General features: G+C 39.6%; 2 protein-coding genes across 6 annotated transcripts in view; one reads left to right on the top strand and one right to left on the bottom strand.

Annotated features, from left to right (window-relative positions):
- Nup62cl (nucleoporin 62 C-terminal like) overlaps window positions 1–7,269 on the bottom strand; it is a 56,077-nt gene extending 48,808 nt beyond the window's left edge. The window contains exon 1 of one of the 2 annotated variants that reach the window (XM_034486142.2): window positions 6,993–7,269. The gene's annotated coding sequence lies outside the window, so the exon portion shown is untranslated. The remainder of the gene's footprint in view (window positions 1–6,992) is intronic. The other variant, XM_076919109.1, reaches the window with a different exon arrangement.
- A 178-nt stretch (window positions 7,270–7,447) lies between these two features.
- The window catches only part of Dnaaf6 (dynein axonemal assembly factor 6), a 41,671-nt gene continuing 27,456 nt past the window's right edge, over window positions 7,448–21,662 (top strand). For 3 of the 4 annotated variants that reach the window (XM_076918357.1, XM_076918359.1, XM_076918360.1), the window contains exons 1-5: window positions 7,448–7,530; window positions 9,887–9,963; window positions 15,269–15,439; window positions 18,979–19,051; window positions 21,143–21,248. In XM_076918357.1, the coding sequence (XP_076774472.1) occupies window positions 15,272–15,439; window positions 18,979–19,051; window positions 21,143–21,248 (347 nt within the window). In that variant the 5' untranslated portion in view covers window positions 7,448–7,530; window positions 9,887–9,963; window positions 15,269–15,271. The remainder of the gene's footprint in view (window positions 7,531–9,886; window positions 9,964–15,268; window positions 15,440–18,978; window positions 19,052–21,142; window positions 21,249–21,662) is intronic. The other variant, XM_076918358.1, reaches the window with a different exon arrangement.

Consider the following 21,662-nt stretch of genomic DNA (forward strand, 5'->3'; position numbering starts at 1 on the left):
GAAAGCTCTGATTCTATGAAGATATAAAGCCTTATAGGAAAAAAAAAAAAAAACCACTGAAGACGGAAGTCGGCAAACCTAATTCTCAAAGCACACTGAAAACGTTATTTCCTACTAATGGCCTGGATGACAACTCTGAATATTCTAGTTACTGAGAGTTTATTTTAAACCCATCGCTGGTAAGCAACAGCTGGAGAAAGGTGGAATTTGTGCACACATTTCGAAGGAAATGGGGAAGAATCACATGTATAAAGTTGTCATTTTTACTCCATGTCAAAGAAAAATATAGGGCTTCAGAAAATAGTGTGCCGGTTCTGAGTTCATACTAAATATCTTATGGAGCAGAAGGTTCTTATGATCTCTTGCACATAAAGTACATTTCCACTCATATGTACTAGAATGTCTGAAAGCTCCAAGATCAGAACTTAATTTTAAGAAGTAGAAAACATAAAACAACAACAAAGCAAGCAAACAAACAAAAACCCAAATCCTAAAGACCAAGACATAAAAGCAAGACTATTTAGGAGGTGAAAGAGAGCTTGGAGAATAGGTAGTAGGAGAAGAGAGGGGAAAGGGCATGTGTGATTTGAACAAATTATAATAGGACAGCCATGGAAAATGTCACAATGAAAACATAATTTGTATGCTACCTAAAATAATAATAACATTTTTTTAAACCTTAAAGAACAAGTCTTCAAAAATTACAAGTGTGGTGCTGGTGGTGTGCCTCAGTGCTACACTGCTTCTGAGTATGTGTAAGGTCCATCTGCACACTGAAAACAAACAGGGACAAAATGTCTGATATCAGAAAATCTTGTAAATTGTTGTGCAGCAAATCTCGTGTGTGTGTGTGTGTGTGTGTGTGTGTGTGATCTTAGCAGTTACAATATTAGAAAAAGAAAGAACAAGGTAGTATATATCAAGGAAAGGTGGGCAAAACTCAAAAGGAGGAGGTCTTGGAGGAGGGGAACCCAAGAAAGACTTTGTAGAGCAGGAAGACCCAGGGGTGCCCTGCAAAAGGATAAAAGGATTGAAGAGAGTGAGCAGAGCATATGAAAGGTAAGAGGAGGAATTATAAAAGAGTTGGGAGGAGGGGAAGAGAGTAAAGTATTTAACAAAACTGGTAAATAAATCAAATGATAAAACACATTAAAGCAAGAGTGCTTCAAAGATGTCTGCATCTAGAAAATTGGTCCCAAAAGTTTGGAGACAGAAAAAGTTAAAAAAAAAAAAAAAGAATGAAATGAAGGTAGAGAGTAGGAGAATAAGAACAGACCAAGGAAGAAGAAAGGGAAAGAAAAAGAAAAAAAATGGGGAAGTATGTAGCATTTTAACATCTTAAAAAAATCATCTTACATCTGACCAAAAAAAAAAAAAACAAAAAAACAAAAAAACAAACAGATCAGGTTAATAGAATTTCTTAAAATAAAAAATAATATGTCTATGGATGCTTTGCCTGCCTGTATGTCTGTGCACCACGTTTGTGCCTGGACCCTGTGGAGGCAAGAAGAGGGCATCTGATCCACTAGAACTGAAGTTACAGATAGTTGTGAGCTATGACATGGGATGCTGAGACTTGAATCTTGGTTCTCTCCAAGAGCAGCCAGTGTTCTTAACTCTTGAGGCACACCTCTAGATACCACCCCCATTAAAAAAAAATACAGGGTTTTATGTACCCAAGACTACCCTTCAACTAGACAGTCAAGGATAAAGGCGAAGTTCTGATTCTTGCCTAATACCTCCCAAGTGCTGAGGCAACACACATGTGCTACCACATCCATTTTTTCTTATTATTTTACCTTATGCGTATTGTTTGGCTGTGTACCACACGCATGTAGTTCTCATGGAGTCCAGAGGAAAGGGTCAAATACCCTGGGACTAAAATTAGAAAAAGCTGTACACAATCCTGTGCATCCTGTGGGTGCTAGATATAAAACCTGGATCCTCTGGAAGAGCAGCTAGTTCTTTTATCCACTAAGCTGTCTCTCCAGACATCTATAACACTCTCTCTCTCTCTCTCTCTCTCTCTCTCTCTCTCTCTCTCTATATATATATATATATATATATATATATATATATAAAGGCTGATTATATATATAATCATATAATATATATATATATATAATCAGCCATAACATCATTAAAAATAGGAAATTAAAATGAACTTGAGGCTTGTTTTTAATTTTAAAAAGAAAAAAGTTGGCGTGTGATAGGTTTGATCAAAATACAGTCCACAAAATTCTCAAAAAATAAAATTAAACAAAAAAAATACATTTTGGGACTGGAGAGATGGCTCGACAGTTAAAAGTTTGTACTGCTCTTAAAGATGCCCTAAGTTTGGATACCAACACCCAGATCAGAAAGCTCACTGTAACCCCAGTTTCAGGGTACCTGAGGCCTTTTGGTTTCCTTGAAAGCACGTGAGTGAGTCCTTGGTGTCAATCAAATTTAAAAAAACATCTAAAGAAAATAAATAGCCAGCCGGGCGGTGGTGGCGCACACCTTTAATCCCAGCACTTGGGAGACAGAGGCAGGTGGATTTCTGAGTTCGAGGCCAGCCTGGTCTACAGAGTGAGTTCCAGGACAGCCAGGGCTACACAGAGAACCCCTGTCTCGAAAATCCCCCCACCAAAAAAAAAAGAAAAAAAAAAAGAAAAGAAATAGCCAAATGTTAGCAACTATTACATCTACAATAAGTGTACCTGGGTGATGGAAAATTATTGACTATTTTTTCTGTTTGAAGTATCTCATAATTTTTATAAGATGGATTACTTAATGTTCTAGAATATAGAGGGACAAAAAATATAGTATGTGTGGTCTGAAGAGGGAGGTGTACTCTAAGATCAATTATAGCCTTTCTTGTATTCAACTTAATTAGCTACTTGGTAAAAAATTAAATTAAAAATTAACAGACATGTAATCTTTGAAGAAGATATTCATAAAGAAAGCTAATCAGTATGAGTGTTATTAAGGCACTTGAGTCTCCTTGAGTCTTCTATGATTCATATATTTTAAAAATCATTTTGAAAATGTATATTTAGGTTTTAAAAATGCACCCAACCTAACTCTTCTATTAAAAAGACACCATACCTAATCACTGCTGTGTTAGCATAATGGCCAAATTCAAATGTCCAAGGGGGACAGACATTCCCATGCAAGTCCAGACCTCTAGCCTTCCCTGTTGGCTTCTAAAGTCCAACAGAATGGAAGGCTCGAGTTGTATGGAATACACACACACACACACACACACACACACACACACACACACACAAAAAAAAAAAAAAACCCTGGAAATTCTGTTGCTGGCTTAGGCTAAATAAGTTAAAACCAAGTCACTAATTAGAATATTATTAGGTTATTAAGGCAAAATTTAAAAATTAAACACACTAAAAAATCCCCCCCAGGACAATATTAAACAAACAAGTAAACAGCAAACTTGTAAATAAGGCTCGAAATCCTGTATAAGTCTGGAGTTATGTGGATAAATGTGGGAAATAAGAGTATGATATTATGATACAGGGATAACAAATTTTCATCTTTACTTTCTTTGAATGTTGGTATAATCAATTATTTAGCCAGTGTTTTAAATTGTCTAAGTGATGTCCCGTTTCTATAGCTAGAAACCCACAGAAACCTTCAGATATATTTTGCTCAGTCTTTTACAACATTCAGATTTCATGACTTCAGAACAGAATTTGAAATCAAATTCAGTTACCAGTGCTCAGGCTAGACAAGTAAGGGAAGCACTCTGTACTTCTCTTCCCTCTAGATCTGATTTACTATTAAAGCAGGCTGGACAGGAGGGAGTCCTAGTCTCTGAAAATCACTCACTGACATCAGGAATCTAGGCAAGTCACAGCGGTTTCAAGTCACAAGGTTTCGCAACCTTGAAGTTTCTGTCTGCAAGTCCTGGGAGGCTTATCTAAGATCTGAGAGCCACCATTTTCTGTATCCTCAACCTCTTGGAAAACAATGCTCGGCACTGGACTCCATCTTGCAGGGGCAAACCAAATCTTGAAGAGTCCATTATATCCCTAAAATAAACAGCACTTACTTTTCCAAGTGGGAAGAGGAACTGAACACCATTACAGCTGCCACTGTGCTGCAAGCACACAGAACCAATTTCCAGAGTATTCTAGAACAATCTGCGGGTTTGATAAATTCAGTAAAGGCATACAAAAGTCTGAAACACAGTAGTGTAAGGCCAGTGTTTTTCACAATGAAATACGATTTATTAATAGATCATGGTCTATATCTAAAAAAATAAAGTGTTAGATTGTACTTGCATATAATACTGATCTTTACAAACATGTCAATTATACTATTTGTGTACCACAGATATAATATAAAGGGTTTTTTTTTTTTTTTTTTAAAGAAATCGGCTTGCTTCTTAGTCCAGGCTGGCCTTGAACTTGTGATCCTCCTGCTTCAGTCTAGTGCTATCAGAAGTACAGACATAATCCCTTACACTCAGTTCTTAAAATGTATTTTCTTCTATGACTCAGCATCAAAAGATTTCCAAAACAGTGGCTAAATATTACAGATGTAGAATTAATGAAGAAAGGGGCACAGCAAAGACCAAACAAGGAAACCAACCAAGATATTCAAACATATAACATGCTGAAGAAGTATCCAGAGACTTAACAAAATGGACAACATTTAAACTATGATCATCCACAGTAATAAAGGGAGTTGTGGTATTGCTTATTTGGCTAAAAAGTCAATAATTTAGGTACTCCACTCCCATATTTTTGTTTATCTTGCATAATAACAAGCAGAATAATAAATTACTAAAACTTCATTATCACTTCCCCTTTGCCATATGCGGTGAAGTTATGAAAAGCAAGGTCAGTAGTTCAGTACCTTCGGAATCGAATTCCATTCCCTGGGTAACAAAAAATACTCATTAAAATCATCCTATATCTCCTAGCTTACAGCTGGAATCATATATCCAAGTAATTTTATACCATGTTTCCTACCTTTCTCCTTTACTTCAAATCAAATCAAGCAATTCGCGGGAAACTCCTCTAACATGGAGATACTTACTTCCTTATCAGCGACTAAGGAAGGGTATGCACAACTAGGCTTCCCTACTCCAGAGCAGGTGAAGGTAGGCACTGGGCCTTGAGAGACTTTCCTGGGACTTATGAGGCACGGTGGCCTCCCACAGTGCTCTGCGGGGAGCATCATACCGGTTGATCCCTCTGCTTTCTCCTGGGCTCCAGGACGGACCCGCTTCACCCCCCCCCCCCCGGCTCCCGGACGGCCCAGCTTCCCCACCCCACCCCACCCACCCCCTCCCCGGGCTCTCGAACCCACCCGTTTTTCCCCGGGCTCCCTGATGGCCCCGCTTTCTCAGGGGCTCCCAGATGGACCCATTTTCTCCCCGACCCCGGGCTCCAGGACGGACCCGCTTTCTCCCGGGCTCCTGGACGGACCGGCTCCCCACCCCCCACCCCCCACCCCCTTACGGGCTCCAGGACGGACCAGCTCCCCCCCATCACCCCCTTACGGGCTCCGGGACGGACCAGCTTTCCTGTCAGGCTCCCGGACGGACCGGCTTTCCTCCCCCTTTCCTCCCACTTTTCTTCTGCGCTCCGGGACGGACCGGCTTTCTCCCGGGCTCCCTGACTGACCAGCTTCCCCACCCCCACCCCCCTTCTCCCGGGCTCCCGGACGAACCCGCTCTCCTCTTGGACGGACCCGCAGACCCGCTCTCCTCCCGGACGGACCCGCTCTCCTCCCGCTCTCCTCCCGGACGGACCCGCTCTCCTCCCGCTCTCCTCCCGTGCTCCAGGACGGACCCTTTCTCTTCCCGCTTTCCTGCCGGGCTCCCGGACGGACCCGCACTCCTCCCGCTCTCCTCCCGGGCTCCAGGACGGACCCGCTTTCATCCCGCTTTCCTCCCAGGCTCCCGGACGGACCCGCTCTCCTCCCGCTCTCCTCCCGGGCTCCAGGAGGGACCCGCTTTCATCCCGCTTTCCTCCCAGGCTCCCGGACGGACCGGCTTCCTCACCCCACCCCACCCCTCCCGGGCTCCGGGACGGACCCGCTCTCCTCCCGCTCTCGTCCCGGGCTCCCGGACGGACCCGCTCTCCTCCCGCTCACCTCCCGGGCTCCCGGACGGGCCCGCTCTCCTCCCGCTCACCTCCCGGGCTCCCGGACGGGCCCGCTCTCCTCCCGCTCACCTCCCGGGCTCCAGGAGGGACCCGCTTTCATCCCGCTTTCCTCCCAGGCTCCCGGACGGACCGGCTTCCTCACCCCACCCCACCCCTCCCGGGCTCCGGGACGGACCCGCTCTCCTCCCGCTCTCGTCCCGGGCTCCCGGACGGACCCGCTCTCCTCCCGCTCACCTCCCGGGCTCCCGGACGGGCCCGCTCTCCTCCCGCTCACCTCCCGGGCTCCCGGACGGGCCCGCTCTCTTCCCGCTCACCTCCCGGGCTCCCGGACGGACCCGCTCTCCTCCCGCTCACCTCCCGCTCACCTCCCGGGCTCCGGGACGGGCCCGCTCTCTTCCCGCGCACCTCCCGGGCTCCCGGACGGACCCGCTCTCCTCCCGCTCTCCTCCCGGGCTCCCGGACGGACCCGCTCCCCCCCCCCCCGCTCTCCTCCCGGGCTCCCGGACGGACCCGCTCTCCTCCCGCTCACCTCCCGGGCTCCCGGACGGACCCGCTCTCCTCCCGCTCACCTCCCGGGCTCCCGGACGGACCCGCTCTCCTCCCGCTCACCTCCCGGGCTCCCGGACGGACCCGCTCTCCTCCCGCTCTCCTCCCGGGCTCCCGGATGGACATGCTTTCCCCGTACGGAATAAAAAGCGCAGTCCCACCGCCACCGCCCACGGCTCCGCGACCTCCACGGTACAGGCTCCAGTGAAAGGAGTGCCTGGCAGGGACAGAGTCGGCACAACACGTGTTTCTGTCACGGGAGGGGGACGTGAGGAGTCAGCGCATCGCGGAGATCGGCGCTTTTCCATCCCGCCCCAGGAGTCTTACCCTTCCGCGTCCGCAGCTCCCGATCCGCAGAAGGTACTGAGTTCTCAGACCCGGAATTCGCGACCGGTTGGGGTGTGGGGTTGGGGGCGGAAAAGGTTGCCGCGGAAAGCCTGCCGGACGAGTGCTAACGTCCTGCTCTCAACTCCGAGGCTGAGCTCGCTCGCTCGGTGTCCCGTCTACAAAGTGAAGGCGGAGGCGGGGCGAGAGGCAGTCCCAGAGAAGGGGGCGGACCCCTCTCTAGCAGAGAAGCTGCAAACTCCCCGGAGCCAGCAGCGACGAGCCAGCTGTCTAACGAGGTCAGCTTACTAACGACAAAAAGGGCGGTTACAGACCCTGAACGGGACGCGCTGGGATTGGTTGATGCTGGTATTGTTTCAAAGGAGACTCTTCTGTGATTGGCTAGCAGAGTCAACGGGGAACTACAGGTGGAAAAGTGGGTGGAGATTTAACAAAGTTTGTTACCCAGGCAACAGAGAGACGCACAGCGGAGTGGCAGTCTATTTTGGGCGCCTAGGCTGTGACCGGAGCACTGACCAAGGTGAGGAACACTAAAACTTAGGAGGGAAAATAGAGGAGAGTGCTCCATGCTGTGACTGTCAGAGAAACCAGGGAGAATTTAAAATACTTAAAGGCTCAACAAGATAGCCCTGAAAAAAACTGTTGCTCAAAGTGGAGGCAAGCTTTCCCAAAGCCCCTCCCACCCTCCTCAACCCTCAGGATGTTGTTTCTAGAAAACTAGAGAAGGGATGGGTGCTGAACCTCTAAAGATTTCCCAATTTTCCTTTATTAAATCTCACACTCAGTGGGTTCCCAGTGCCCCCCCCCCCCCCGCGCAATTTTCGTTAAAAATACAATTTGTAGGTAGGTCTGCTGCACAAAGTTGGGAGACTCACTGTACCTTCCGTTTTGTGTGAACAAGCAGTATTAATTCTGGACCAGCAGGCCTTGATTGGGAAATGGAGGAAGAGAGCACTCTGTAACGTCTTTCGGACAGGAAAGAACAAAATAAAATGGCTCCCACCGCTCACTATGGAACAGTGTAGCCCTGGAAAGGAATTTCAGTGGCCTGAAAGTTCTGAGGCAGTTGGTCACATCACCAACGGTTACACATTTACTGTACCTTTAAAATATTATTACTCAACCAAAGACTGATTAGCAGAGTATTTTGTCATTTGACTTTAACTTTGAAAACATACGCAACTAGAAATTAAAAATTGAATCTGAGGGGTGGGAAAGAACCAAGTTCGAGATGAGAGATAAAGTTCGTTAATCTTAAGAATTTTCTTGTTATGACAGAGATTCAGAACAGACTATACGGGTAAATAAGACCGGCCTTTTGACCTTAAAAGTACATTTCAAGAACTGAAAGAAAAAAATTACCAGTTGACTCTCTTTTTATATAGGAGTGGAATATAAAACTAAGAAAAAATTACTGGCAAGTGTATTAATTTTGCCTGTAATGTTCTATATAGCACCCCATCCCATTTATTATTTAGGCTACCCTAAACTTAAGATCCTTCTACTACAGCCTCTCAAGTGCTAGAATTGCAAGCATACTACACAGCTTAAGATGAGCCTTATAAAAATGAAAGTTTCCATCTCAGAATAAAATAAAAAAAATAAATAAAATAAAAATTTACTTTCGAGCTCATGTGATACCAGCTACTAGGGAGGCTGAAGTGTGAGGCTCCTTTGAGCCCAGGAGTTCAGCCTGGTTGAGTTAGGAAGATAAAGTCTCAAAAACCAAAGCAAAGCAACACATCTTTAAAAGAATGGTGGAGATTCCATCTTTTAAAATAAATAACCTAGATAAAGTGCAGACACAAGAATAATTAAATCAAACAAGGCTTAGGATTTTATCTTTAGGTAACATGCCATCACTGGCCCTATCCCTAAGCCCTCTTTTTTATTTTTCATTTTGAGACAAGGGCTCACTAAGTTGCCCATCCTGGCCTTGACTTCTGTAGCCTAGACTTGCCTGAAGTGCATCGGCCCAGTGAGTAACTGTACCTTAAGTCTTGGCTTGTATTTGTATATAAGATTCCAGGTAGTTAAAAAAAAAAAATAAAAATTTCCATTAACTGTATTTTAACTTTGTGACAGAAACTTTGTTAAGCTCCTGAATTTATAAATATTTTATGCTAGTAAATGTTAAAAATATATAAAAAACTATTCTTGGATATTTTAAAGATATAGCACTATTATTTCCTATTAGTCACAGAATCTATGGCATGCTTAAGAACACAACTATTGAAAACTATATCCCCAGTGCATAACAAAATGACTTTTAATAGGCAAAGAATTACTGATAAGTATAGTTGTCAAAAATTAATTATATCTGTCTGTCTGGGGGGTATATGTACAAGAGTGTAGCTGCTCATGGAGGCCTAAGCTATTGGCTCTTACTAGAGCTGGAATCATAGGCATTTCCAAGCTGTCTGATGTGGGTGCTGGGAACTAGAATCTTCCGCAAGAGCAACAGGCACTCTTAACCACTGAGCCACCCTATCAGTTCCCCCCTCCCCATCCTTACCTATCTCAATGATTTTTTTAATGGTAGGAATAGTTAGTGTACCATAATAAAACACTTACTTACAATCATAAAGGCCCAGATTCAATCCTAAGCATCACCAAAAATAGAAAACAATTAGCCAGAATATTATTATTTAATTCAGACATGGGCAGAGATGATACTTTTGTATTCTCAGAAGAATTTCAATACCAAAATTGATAAATATAAAACAATATGTAAGTAAAGTTGTGGAAGAAATGGCAAAATTCATTTGGAGAGTAAACAGATTTTGAAATATTTAAAGTCATTCAGTCATATGGTCTCACCTATTCACCAAAATTCAAACAGGATGCTATTTGATGATTCGTTGTTGTTTTTGTAGCACCTGGGATCCAATTCAGGTCTTCTTCCACATTTAGCAAGCACTCTACCTTTGAGCTACACCCCGAGCTATATTTGGTGAGTTTTTTCCCCCCATTTCCTGGTTTCATTTACTCTGTGCACTTAGTAAAATATGCTGGTGTTGACTTTTCTCCAAGTAGTTAAAAGTTAAACAGCCATTCTTATTAATGCCATGTATGGAGGAGGCCAATAGACAGACAGACAGACAGACAGACAGACAAGAAAGAAAGAATGGTGGCAGTCTCACACTCAAAGTCTGACTAGATCCCAGTCAGACTTTGATACTTTAGATACTGCCTCAGTGCTATGGATCTCTGGGGTCTTCTTGGTAAACATTTTTAGTCCCTAACTGGCCCTGGTGTTTTGGTTTGAGCTAGTTCCAGACTGTTGTTTTAACTGATTAGCCAGACAGGTCCCCCAACTACATTTTCATTTATGAAGGCTCCAAAGGCTCAGGCTGATGCAAGGAAATCAAAGCTCTGTCTGGGAGCACTGCTTTTGGTTATTGGCTGGTCAAAATAGACTGGGGAGTGGAAGAAAGAAAAAAAAATACAGCCTTAAAAAATTATTTTCTGAGTGGTCACATCTCAAGAAAAAGATTCTTTGCTCGTTCTCATGATCTTACCACCCTGCCCCACTCCACCTCCTGCTTGCTAAGAATCAAGCTCAAGGACTCATACAGGATTTTAGGCAAGAACTTTATACCACAACCCCTCTCCTAATATTGGTCTATTTAAATATTACTGTCAAATTTAGGTATGTATGGAAAAAGGACTAGGGAGCCCCAATTCTCACTGCCTAACTATTGGATAATTCAAGGACAGGGACTTGTTGACTTTGTGTACCCACTGATGACTCTACCAGGCTCCAACACTTAGTTCAAATTCAGTGGTCATATAGATGACCCTGATTAAACTAAATGGTTAACAAAACATCCTCCTCCCCCGAAAAAATTATGAATCTCGGGGAGGAACTGATAGAGAGGAAGGAGGGGATGACAGGGATAGGACCAAGATAAGGAAGGATTTTGAGGAAAATGTAATCAGAATCCATGTATAGAATTGTCAAAAAAAAACTTGATAAAAGAATTATAAATGTTGCATTGAAACATAGGCTCAATAGCTTTAGAAATTTTTACTTCAAAAATCACCATACTAGTCAGCCCATGTAGTCTAGTAATTACAAAAATGTACTGTGCAATTTAAAGGCTGCACATTAGAGGGTACATTATCAACAGGATGTAGAACATATATTTGTAGAAAGATTGTGTAAGAAGGGCAGAAAATTAGGCTGAGGCTATATCCTGAAATCACTGATTGCCAGACTTCAGATTGTATTAAGCTGACAAAAAAAACCTAAAAAGCAAGTTTTCTTTTCTTTTTTAATATGATGATAATGACAAATGAGCTTTGATAACTCTTTTTTAATTTAATATTATTTTTGACTTGCTGGACTTCTAAAAGGTTAGTAGCATTTTCATTTTCATTGGATTTATGTCTTTTCCAATATTTCATATAATTGATTTTGATATTTTGAGCTATTTAGTTATTCTCACAATATCTGTGATTCTTTTGTGTCTCAAATTGTATTGTCAAATTTATCAGGACTAATTACTTGTTTACAGATTATTATTACATTTCATATAGTGAAATATTATTTTTGTAAATATGTCCATTTTATCAAACTTTGGCTCCAGTTAGTTATAATGTAAGTCTATGTGACTTTATGCCAATGGAATTTGGAAGTCCAATTGCAAATATGTTTCAGATATATAAAATATTGCTAAGAATTTTTGCAAAGGATTTTTAAACACAGACTTATACCCCGATGTGTCATTCCTTCAATGCAGTTACATTGAGTGGCTAGTATACTATTCTAATAATGTTGCTATTACCCAATTGCATTTAAGACTGGAATTTTTAGAACTGCCTTGAGGTCTGCATCATATTCCTTTTAATATTCTTAGGAAGGCAAATCTTCACATTTTGAATGTAGATATCTAGATATATCTGGAAATCACTCAGAGACAAATCTGATGTGTAATCAAACTGAATGATGCTGTAATGATAATGATATCTATTTTCTTAGTGATATATATGAAGGAAATGCCAAGAGAAAAGACAACTTCTAAAATATTTTGAGCATTGATGGTATAATTTACATCAGTATGTAACCTTCCAAGGTTACTATTTTGAAATGCCACATTCCTATGAATTTAATCATATTTCATTCACTATTCATCAATTGCTGACTAAATTCAAGCTGTGGTTTTGAAGACGTTCTTTCTATGTGTACAGCTTCCTAGTGCCCTCACTGCCCTGCTTCCCACCCCAAAGCCAGTCAGAGCCTTCCCAAGTAACTGGTAGAAATTTAGAGTTAATTTGGTTTTTCCTCAGTCCTATATTCCACTTTCTTAGCCCCAATCTTCCTTCATCACCTCCCCTGTGGGTGCTGGATGACAGAAAGCCCCTGATGCATGGCCTGGCTCAGTTGATATTTTCCTTCTGGAATTTTGATCCCTGCCCTATTCTGAGTATGTATCTAGTAGTTTCCAAACATCTGACATTTCTCAATAACTAGACCTGTCCTATACCCCCCTACATGAGTTGGGGTCCCATATCACTTTGAATATCTCTCTATATCCAGGAAGTCCCACTAGACAGAGAGGACTATGTGAGTAGCTCTTGATATGGCTACATCAGATGCTATATTTGGAACTTCTGAATATCTTTCTTAGGGCTTAGTTCAATGGTTTGTTTACTCTTTTCTCCCTGGCTCCCTATTTAAGTCTCAGAAGCCTCATGATCATACAAGTATCTATGGGTACTATGCTTCAGATAATAATGATGCTGTATAGTCTTTCGTATTTAAGCAGCCACCATCATTGGGACCGAAATTGACCATCATGTTAGAAAGCTTGTAGAGTAAGTAATACTGATGGAAGAAACAATTCCATTATGTTTGTTTCTTAAACACATCATTATCCAATATCTAGGCAGGATCCTAATTATATCTGCTATTGGGTGTGTTTTTTCCCTTTCACTATCAAAGGTAGAAAATATTTCAATAAACACTTTGCTTTCTATGTTGGCTAAATATTTAATGAAGATATAATCAAAGGAGAATTTTAAAATATAAACAGAAGCCTCTTTGTTTAATTTCACATGTGTCAATTATTCATTTCCTAGCAGACCAGACTGTGAGAGAGATTGCTTTGTCACTTTATATTTTAGCTTTTCTGATTTAATGAGTTTCCAATGTAATGAGCTTTATCACTAACAAGTCTACATCACAATTAAAAGTGAAATTCATGACCAGGAAAATGAAACTTTTAAAGAAAATAATAGCTAACGTAGGTTGAGTATTTACAATTCAGGTACTAGTTCAGACTTTTTAAAATATGCATTAAGCTACTTAATACTTGTAACAATTCAAGAGATAGATGCTACTATCATTCCCCACTTTCCAGATAAAGAAATTCAGGTAGAAAGAATTTAAATAATTGCTCAAAGCCAAAGATCTAAGAAGTGCACGATGGATCATAATTCCAAACTTCATGACCTTAGCCCTCTTATTCTTAGCCAGTATGATATTTTGCCTCCCTATTAGAAATAGAGAAGTAGCTAGCATTTCTTTCATACCCTTAACATCTCCAGTATGTATCCAAATCAGTTGTACAATCAACAAAGAAAGTAAAAAATATTTATAAAACAAGACTTGGAAAATACCTTCAATACAGGTCGATTTTGACAAGTGACTGTATCAGGACTTTTATTACCATTCTAATATAATGGAAAAAATTTTCATGTATAATTAAAACATCTAGAGAAATGGTCCCTGGGAGTGAAGTTTATAAAATGATGTTTCAAAAATATCTGTAAAATTGTGGGAAAGATACCTTATTTCAGTTTTGCCCATTTTACCAACAATAAGCACAACTCTACAGTCCTTTTCGGGCTCCTCATTAAAGTCTGACACCTCTGAGATATATTTTTTAAAGATCTTAACTGTCCTGCTGTGGATGTAACTGCAGGGATTATTTTCAAAATTGCTATTAGGATGACAAGATTCAGTATTACTGCTACCCTCATAAAAACATGTGCTTCTTTGTTCATGAATTTCACTAAAATGAGCCAATGCTCATTTCAAATGTCATTGTAAGGCTAGGTCTCATCAAAGGTTAATTAACAGTATAAATGAAGCAAAGAGATACACACTTACCAGAGGCAAATATATGAAATAAATAAAGGTTATCTGGGTATATCCCTGAAGCAAAATCTTTTTTTAGTTCACAAATTGGAATATACAGCAGATATGAAACATGTTAAAAATTATGGCCCCAAATATAAGTACACAGCTTATAACAAGTTGTACTTTTTTCTTTTTTATTAGATATTTTCTTTGTTTACATTTCAAATGTTATCCCCTTTCCTAGTTTCCCCCCAGAATCCTCCTATCCTATTCCCCTCCCCCTGCTTCTATGAGGGTGTTCACCTACCCACTCACCCACTCCTGCCTCCCTGCCTTCGAATTCCCCTATACTGGGTCATCAAGCCTTCATAAGACCAAGGGCCTCTCCTCCCATTGATGCCCAACAAGGCCATCCTCTGCTACATATGTAGCTGGAGCCATGAGTCCCTCCATGTGTACTCTTTGGTTGATGGTTTAGTCCCAGGGAACTCTGGGGGGGGGGTCTGGTTGGTTGATATTGTTCTTCTTCCTATGGGATTGCAATCACCTTCAGCTCCTTCAGTCCTTTCTAACTCCTCCATTAGAGACCCCATTGGGGTCCCCATGCTCAGTCCATTGGTTGGCTGCAAGCATTCGCCTCTGTAAATACAAATGTCAGGCTCTGGCAGATCCTCTCAGGAGACAGGTATCTCAGGCTCCTGTCAGCAAGCACTTATTGGCATCCACAATAGTGTCTGGGTTTGGTGACTGTATGTGGGATGGATCAAGTTGTACTTTTAATCAAGTAGCCAAGGGGATTCTCTTTCTGCTTTTTTCAGTGCTGGGAATTGAACCTGGGGCTTTGAACATGGTAAAGCAAGCATTTTGCAACTGAGCCGTATCTGAAGCTTTTACCACTAGTCGTTCTTAAGCACACTGAAAAAAAACCCCACAAAACCCACTTAGGTAGAAACTCAGTATGTGCTGGTGAGACTGAATAAGACGTTTTAGTAAAGCTGGCCAAATGCTTGTGTTGCTCAGTTCCCTGAGTTCTGGGTCTTAGCGAACTACATGTGTACAGGAGTTTATAAGCATTTGCAAATATGACAGAGACAGCGGAGTGACACAGTGAAAGAAGGGATATATGGAAAAAGTAAAAGTGTGTCTGATCATCCCCCCCCCTCAACCTCAGATTATGGAATCAGAATATCCAGAAGCTGAGAACATGGAAACAGGGAATTTGGAAGCAAACAGCATGGAAGCTAAAAGTATGCAATTTGAGATGCTGTCTTCTGCCTCAGCCCTGCAAGCACTGTCCAGTCTCCTGAATCCTGAAGAAGAGGATGACTTTGATTTTGAACAGGTGGTCATGTACTTAAAGATAAATTAATTGTATTAAAGAAAAGTTGTGGAACTGTATTTGAACAACTCGCTTCCATCTTGCTGCGGGAGCAGAACTTTGTCATCTGATACATGCATAGGAGGCTGGAAAGCTTATTATGCATGAGACTATAACCTCTAGTACATTTCTAGCAAACATAATTATATTTTTTTCTACACCACCTGAACACTGAATAGGAAAATAGTTCTGTAACTATGGTAGCGGTAGCCGCATTTCAAAATGTTTGTCATTTATATTTATGGTCAAAGAATGCTTGACAACCGTTGCAAAGAGCAGTAGCTAGGATTGTTTATGCCTAGACAATATTTCTACATAGCAAACATTTTCAATTATGCAGTATTAATTGGTCTTCCAATTCAAGTGTCTTAATTTTTAAAAAAAGAGTCTGCATATTAAAAACAGCAAAATACTTTGAGCCAAATAATAGGAAAAATAGCTTCTGTCTACTAATAGGGGTTTCCCAACACATGCTTAAACAAATATATAGAGTTTAATCAGGTGATTTTCATTTGGAGATATGGACAGGTAACACCTTCAAGCCTTGGGACAGCATGATGGCCCTCATTTAGGATGGAAGAGTTACCAGTCAAAGGCCACTGCTCTTATTTCCTGGATAACCAAAACAGAGTTATATAATGAATGCCCAGTTTCCCCCTCCCCTCCTTAAAGAGAAATGAACTTTTTCAATTAGACCAGCTATGATGATATAAGTTCAGTGCACAGTTATTTTAATATATCAGAATATTTCAATTTTTATGAAATTATTTTAATGAAAATTTACTATGACCACAAATAAACCATGTTCTATGAATGTATCAATTTATTCCTTCCAAATTTCTGACATAGTATGAAAGCTAAGTATTTTATGAATGGGCCACAAACGCAGTGGCCCAGATCAATATCCACCTTCATTATGTGAAACAGATCAGAATTAAATAAAATATGAAATGGAAATAAAATTTGTAGGAGAGGACTACTAAATCAGTTTGGAGCCAAGGTAAGAGACATGAAGTTTTAGAGAAAAGCCTTAGGAGAGCTAAACAAAGAAAAATCAAGACATTGATAATAGTACTTACTGTATATGACCAATAAGACACAGGGGAAAATGTTAGGTGCAATGTATCCATGAAGTTGGAAAAACAAGTTGATTTTGCAATCTAAGTTGAAATAGAATGTTAAATTTTCAGAACACACATCCTGGGAAAGGTAGGCTTATACTACATAGAAAGAGCATATTAAATGTTTGGAAAAACAGAAGCACTTAATATTGTTAAGCAGAACTTGCAATTGGCAGTGATGCAGGGGTAAAGATCAGCACTGGTTACAAAGCCTCTTGCCTTTGGTGTTTATGGCTAGGGATGTTTATTTGCATCTAGAGGTATTTACAGGAGGAAAGATGAGTGAAAATAGAGAGACTATAACATCATTTTACTGAATTGCACAATTCATAATAGAAAATTACCATGATAATATATTATTGTGTATATGTGAGTTATAGGCAATTTTGAGATAATAGGTCATTCAGACATCTCAGTAGAGATAGCATTAGAGGGTATAGAATCAGAGATTCAGTATGGTGGGAGAATAATTAATGTTCCTACTGAACTATTAAATTTTCCTGGATGTAAAATGCCGTTCATTTTTAACATGTATTAATCTTGAGAACCAGGAAATGATTACAAGAGTGAGGTATTTTCTAAAATGGACTCTGAAAAACAGCAAGAGAACTGTTGCATACACATTGGTTTATTTACACTATCCCTCTTCTAAATGAATTATTAAGTCTCTGGGAGATTGGGAAGAGAGTCTGTTGTTTTTCAAACTCCTAAGGAGATCTCAAGACTTATGGGAAATAAGATCCCACCGATCTTCAGATACCGTGACAGGATGTTCAAAATCTCTCCAATATTACAAAGAGACATGGATTGGAATGAAAAATTTCTCTGATAATTGTCTGTGGGTACATGGTACAGGATTAAATGATGCCCATATAGAAAACAATTACCAGGTGATATTTTCTTATTTCACTCTACCTTCTCACTTGAAATTTTATTTTTAATCAGTTATTTTCATTAAGTTAATAAATTGGAACTCCCCTCTGCTCTGATATGCTCATCCAATCATAGCTGTCCATGAAGAGCATATCAATTTTTGCTAAAATGTTCGTGGTTTCATTTCTACTGATTTAAATTTTCTGTGGAAAGAGACACTGCAAAATAAGAGGCCCTTATGTTCCAAGAACCGCTTTGCTCTGATTGACTATTAGTATTCTGATGATTAATAATTTAATAAAAGTACCACACATTCATGTGACCTCGGTGATTAAACAGAGAAAAAAAGGTCCAGAATACTGTTGGGATTTTCACAGAAAAATATCTGCAGTTTCTTAACTCCTCAGACAGAGCTTTGAAATCTCCTTTCTGAAAACCAGTGGTTACCATCTCATACACTGTAGAGATGTTACATATTATTTTGTGATTTATAACTGTTGGAATGTTTTAGCATCATAAAGACCCAGGTGAGCTTTTGCAACAATATCCAAGGCCAGATATTATTCTTCTCACCCAAACAAAATTTACTTTGGAACTTATATACATGACTAAAGTCATGGATGATGATGAGGGCAGGAACCAAAAAGGGGGGCAGGTGGAGGGGGTCCTTTGCCAAGATCCAAGGAAATAAGGATATTTTGACTGTCAGTAATGAGTACTTCAGAGTTTGATATTAGAATGAACAATTAGGAAGAAATTCAGCTTGTCTTGAAATATCGAAGAATCCCTGAAAGAAGCCAGTGAAGTAATGGGGTAAATATGTGTTGCCCTGACTTGAAAACAGTGAAGATTGTTCTGTAAGGGTATGCGCAGTAAAAAACATAATAAAAAGCAAAATAAGCATATGACCACATGAAAACAGAAGTGCTTTGGCATTCATCTGACACTATGATGGGGGAGATTCTGCATTAGAGAGTGTGGGAAAGAGAAATATTTCATCCCCAAAGTAGGAAGAGAGAAAAACAGTTACTGGGACTTTTAAATGGTTCCTGTGATGTCTAGCTTCTTAGCTTCTGTTTACTTTTATTTCACTAGAATGCTCCCATAAGTCTGTCTTTCATCTAACTATAACCAAACACTGACTGAACCCCAAAGTGCCAATGCTTTTCTACTAACACTTGGTTCTAACCTTCATAGAGATGAATGTGGCTATTCCTCCTCTCCCAAGGGATACATGATTCACTGGGCTAGAACCAGGGATTTAGTTCAACCAAAAAAATCAATTCAACCTCAGAGTCTATTAAGCCAAATACTTTTTTTTTCTGAAAGGACAAGGAAGGCACATTGAAAATAATAGTTGGCATCTGTGTCTGTATTGTATAACAATAGTGAATAATTAAAGCAGAACTTTTTGGAGTATTTAGAAAATTGACAGGTTTAAGTTATTAGTGATATTTGTTATACAAGTAGTAATTACAGAGTTTTGGGACTTCTGTTCTTCTTTCCAAGGGACAGTGCTCATCTACTATTAGCGCCATGGGCCCTGGGAGCATTGGACAGCTTAAAGCAAAAGAGTCCAAAGGTAAGTTATTTAATAAAATAATAGAGATAAATAGAATCAATATAGCATTTTCCTCAACAAAGTAAAGAGTAATAAAAAAAACCCTAATATTTCATAAGAGGAATCCATTAACTGACATTGTATTAGCTACTTCAGATTACTATGAAGGTATGTCTTGAGTGCTTTCACCACAAATGATAAGTACATGAAGTAAATACATATGACTTGACTTAGTCATTCCACTTCAAAACATCATGTTGCACAGGACAACGAATTAATTTTTAATTTGTCAATTCCAAACAAGCATGCAGTTTTTAAAAGTTAAAGAGGTGAGCTGACACAATCGTTCCCATGGCGAACTGCCTTTACATACAAACATGTCATTTTACTTCTACTGCAGGTTAGTAATTTTCTAATAAGGAAAATAATTTTGCCTCCGGCTGTCTGCATTCCTTAGTACATTTTTTTGAAATAGAAGCCTGGGGAGCTCATACATGAGTAGGCTTCATTGTAGGCACATCACTCCTCTTCTGTGGCAACCATAGGGATCTCAAGATCTGTAGACTCTTCCTTTTTCACTCCACTATAGTGTAGCAAGTTCCCAAAACCAATTTATTAATACAAGTTCAGCAAATATTTATTGAGAATCTGTTATGTACCAGGCAATGTGATAATCTTTGAGATTACAAAGAAAATCGAAGGTCTGTTCTGTAAGAAGAAAGTAAAACAAATAGCTACCTAATTTTACTTTACATTAAAATGCTTCTAAAGGGAATTCATGAGGTTCCTTAAAACAGTCCTGGTCCAGGGCCTAGGATTGTAGTTCAGGGTTAGTATTACTCCTCTAATGCTGTACAAAATCACAATTCATGCAAATAAGAAATTGATTTTTTTTGTGTATGACTCAAACATTTTTGTTTATACATTGTCACAGAAATAAATATTTTACAACCTTTTGAAAATGTAAAAGCATTAATTCTGTTGTTTCTGATTAAAGTTATCAGAAGACGACCAGAAAGAGGAAGCACATTTTGTTCATCGAATTAATGGATTTAAAAGATAGTGTATAGAAAAACTTTAAAATAATGAATAAAATGAGTTCTGAGAATGCTTTTAAATTTTCAGGTATTATTACTGTATGTATTCAAGAGGTTCTTTGCCCTATTTCAGAGATATTCACTACATAACAGACTAATTCACATCGGGATGGATTTCAGTACTGCCATATTTCCAATAACGTGGGTCTAATCATCTCAACAATTGGAGAGCAATGAGTCATATGTAAAATGCTAAGTATGAGCCTGCATTTAGGCTTTACAAAGTTCATGCTAGATAGAAGCAGATGATTTACAAAGAATTGTGGAATTGAAAACCTGACCATCAGGTGCATTTCTGGGAAAGCATAAAAGGACTGAAAGTAATGTTCTGAACCTAACATAAGTCTCCAACTGATGTGCCAATGGAACAAATGCAAGCTGGGGTTCTGCATGCTGACTGAAGTCTGTATATTTTTAAACACTTAAAGATGGTACATTAAAACCAAAGCAACTGCTCAGCTCTGCAAAAGGACAAGTGATAGAGATTTTCTTTACAGTGAACATGTGTAGTAGGAAAATATTGCATTAAAAAGTAATCATTCTAGCCACTGTTTTCCATTTCTTTAATTGACATTGTTTTCAAACATTACATAACACACAGGAAATGCATCAGAGGGCTTTTAGAGAAAAACACAATGCATGATAGATAATATAACTCTATCCAAATTAGATTCCATGTGCTTCAGTTTTTTCTTTTATGTAAAAAATTTACACAAGACCATATTTGTGCTTTGAAAAAAATATGTATACTACCAGCATAACTATCTGATCTCTATGCCATCTAGTAATAAATTATCTTATTTTCTTCTTGTTCCTTATATGCTTTTTTCTTCAGTTATTATCACATTTATACATTGTATTGGTATACATTGATATTAAAGGTAAATTGTAATTTAGTTTATGTGGACCAAAAATAAGTTAGTGGTTACAAATAACAATGCTTCTGATCAGCTGTCCAAAGGTGATGAACATGAACAAGCACCAGCTGCAGTCATGTCCTCTCTTTTCTTCACAGCCATTCCTGAACCCAGGAGTGATGAAAATGAGAACATCTGGAATCCAGAAGAGGTTCCAGAAGGAGCAGAGCATGATGATATATGGGATATTCGAGAAATCCCAGAGTAAGTCATATGACACCAAGAATGTCTCTAGATACTTAGGTAGATGTGTCATCTGATACTATTATATTTTTATAAAATTCATGAATGATTTGTACCACACAATAGATAAAACTACAGTGTCATAGAGAGATCACACACAATTGATTATTTTTTCTGTTCTGGAACAAAAACAAATAATTAAACACAATGCCTTCCTATTAGTTATTATCTAGCAATAGTGAAATTTATATTCAATTTGTAAAACTACCAGTGAGAGAAAAACAGCCATTAAATTATAAAAATTCATACAAACCAAATTATAATACCATGTTTGTGTGTCAAAGACCTACTTTTAATTACTCAGTATTCTGAAGTTTCGATAAAAGGCTATATCCTCAATCCAATTATCAATTATTATGCAGAGTTATTTACTAG

The sequence above is a fragment of the Arvicanthis niloticus genome, chromosome X (genome assembly GCF_011762505.2).
Source record: "Arvicanthis niloticus isolate mArvNil1 chromosome X, mArvNil1.pat.X, whole genome shotgun sequence".
In the NCBI taxonomy this organism is placed as follows: domain Eukaryota; kingdom Metazoa; phylum Chordata; class Mammalia; order Rodentia; family Muridae; genus Arvicanthis; species Arvicanthis niloticus.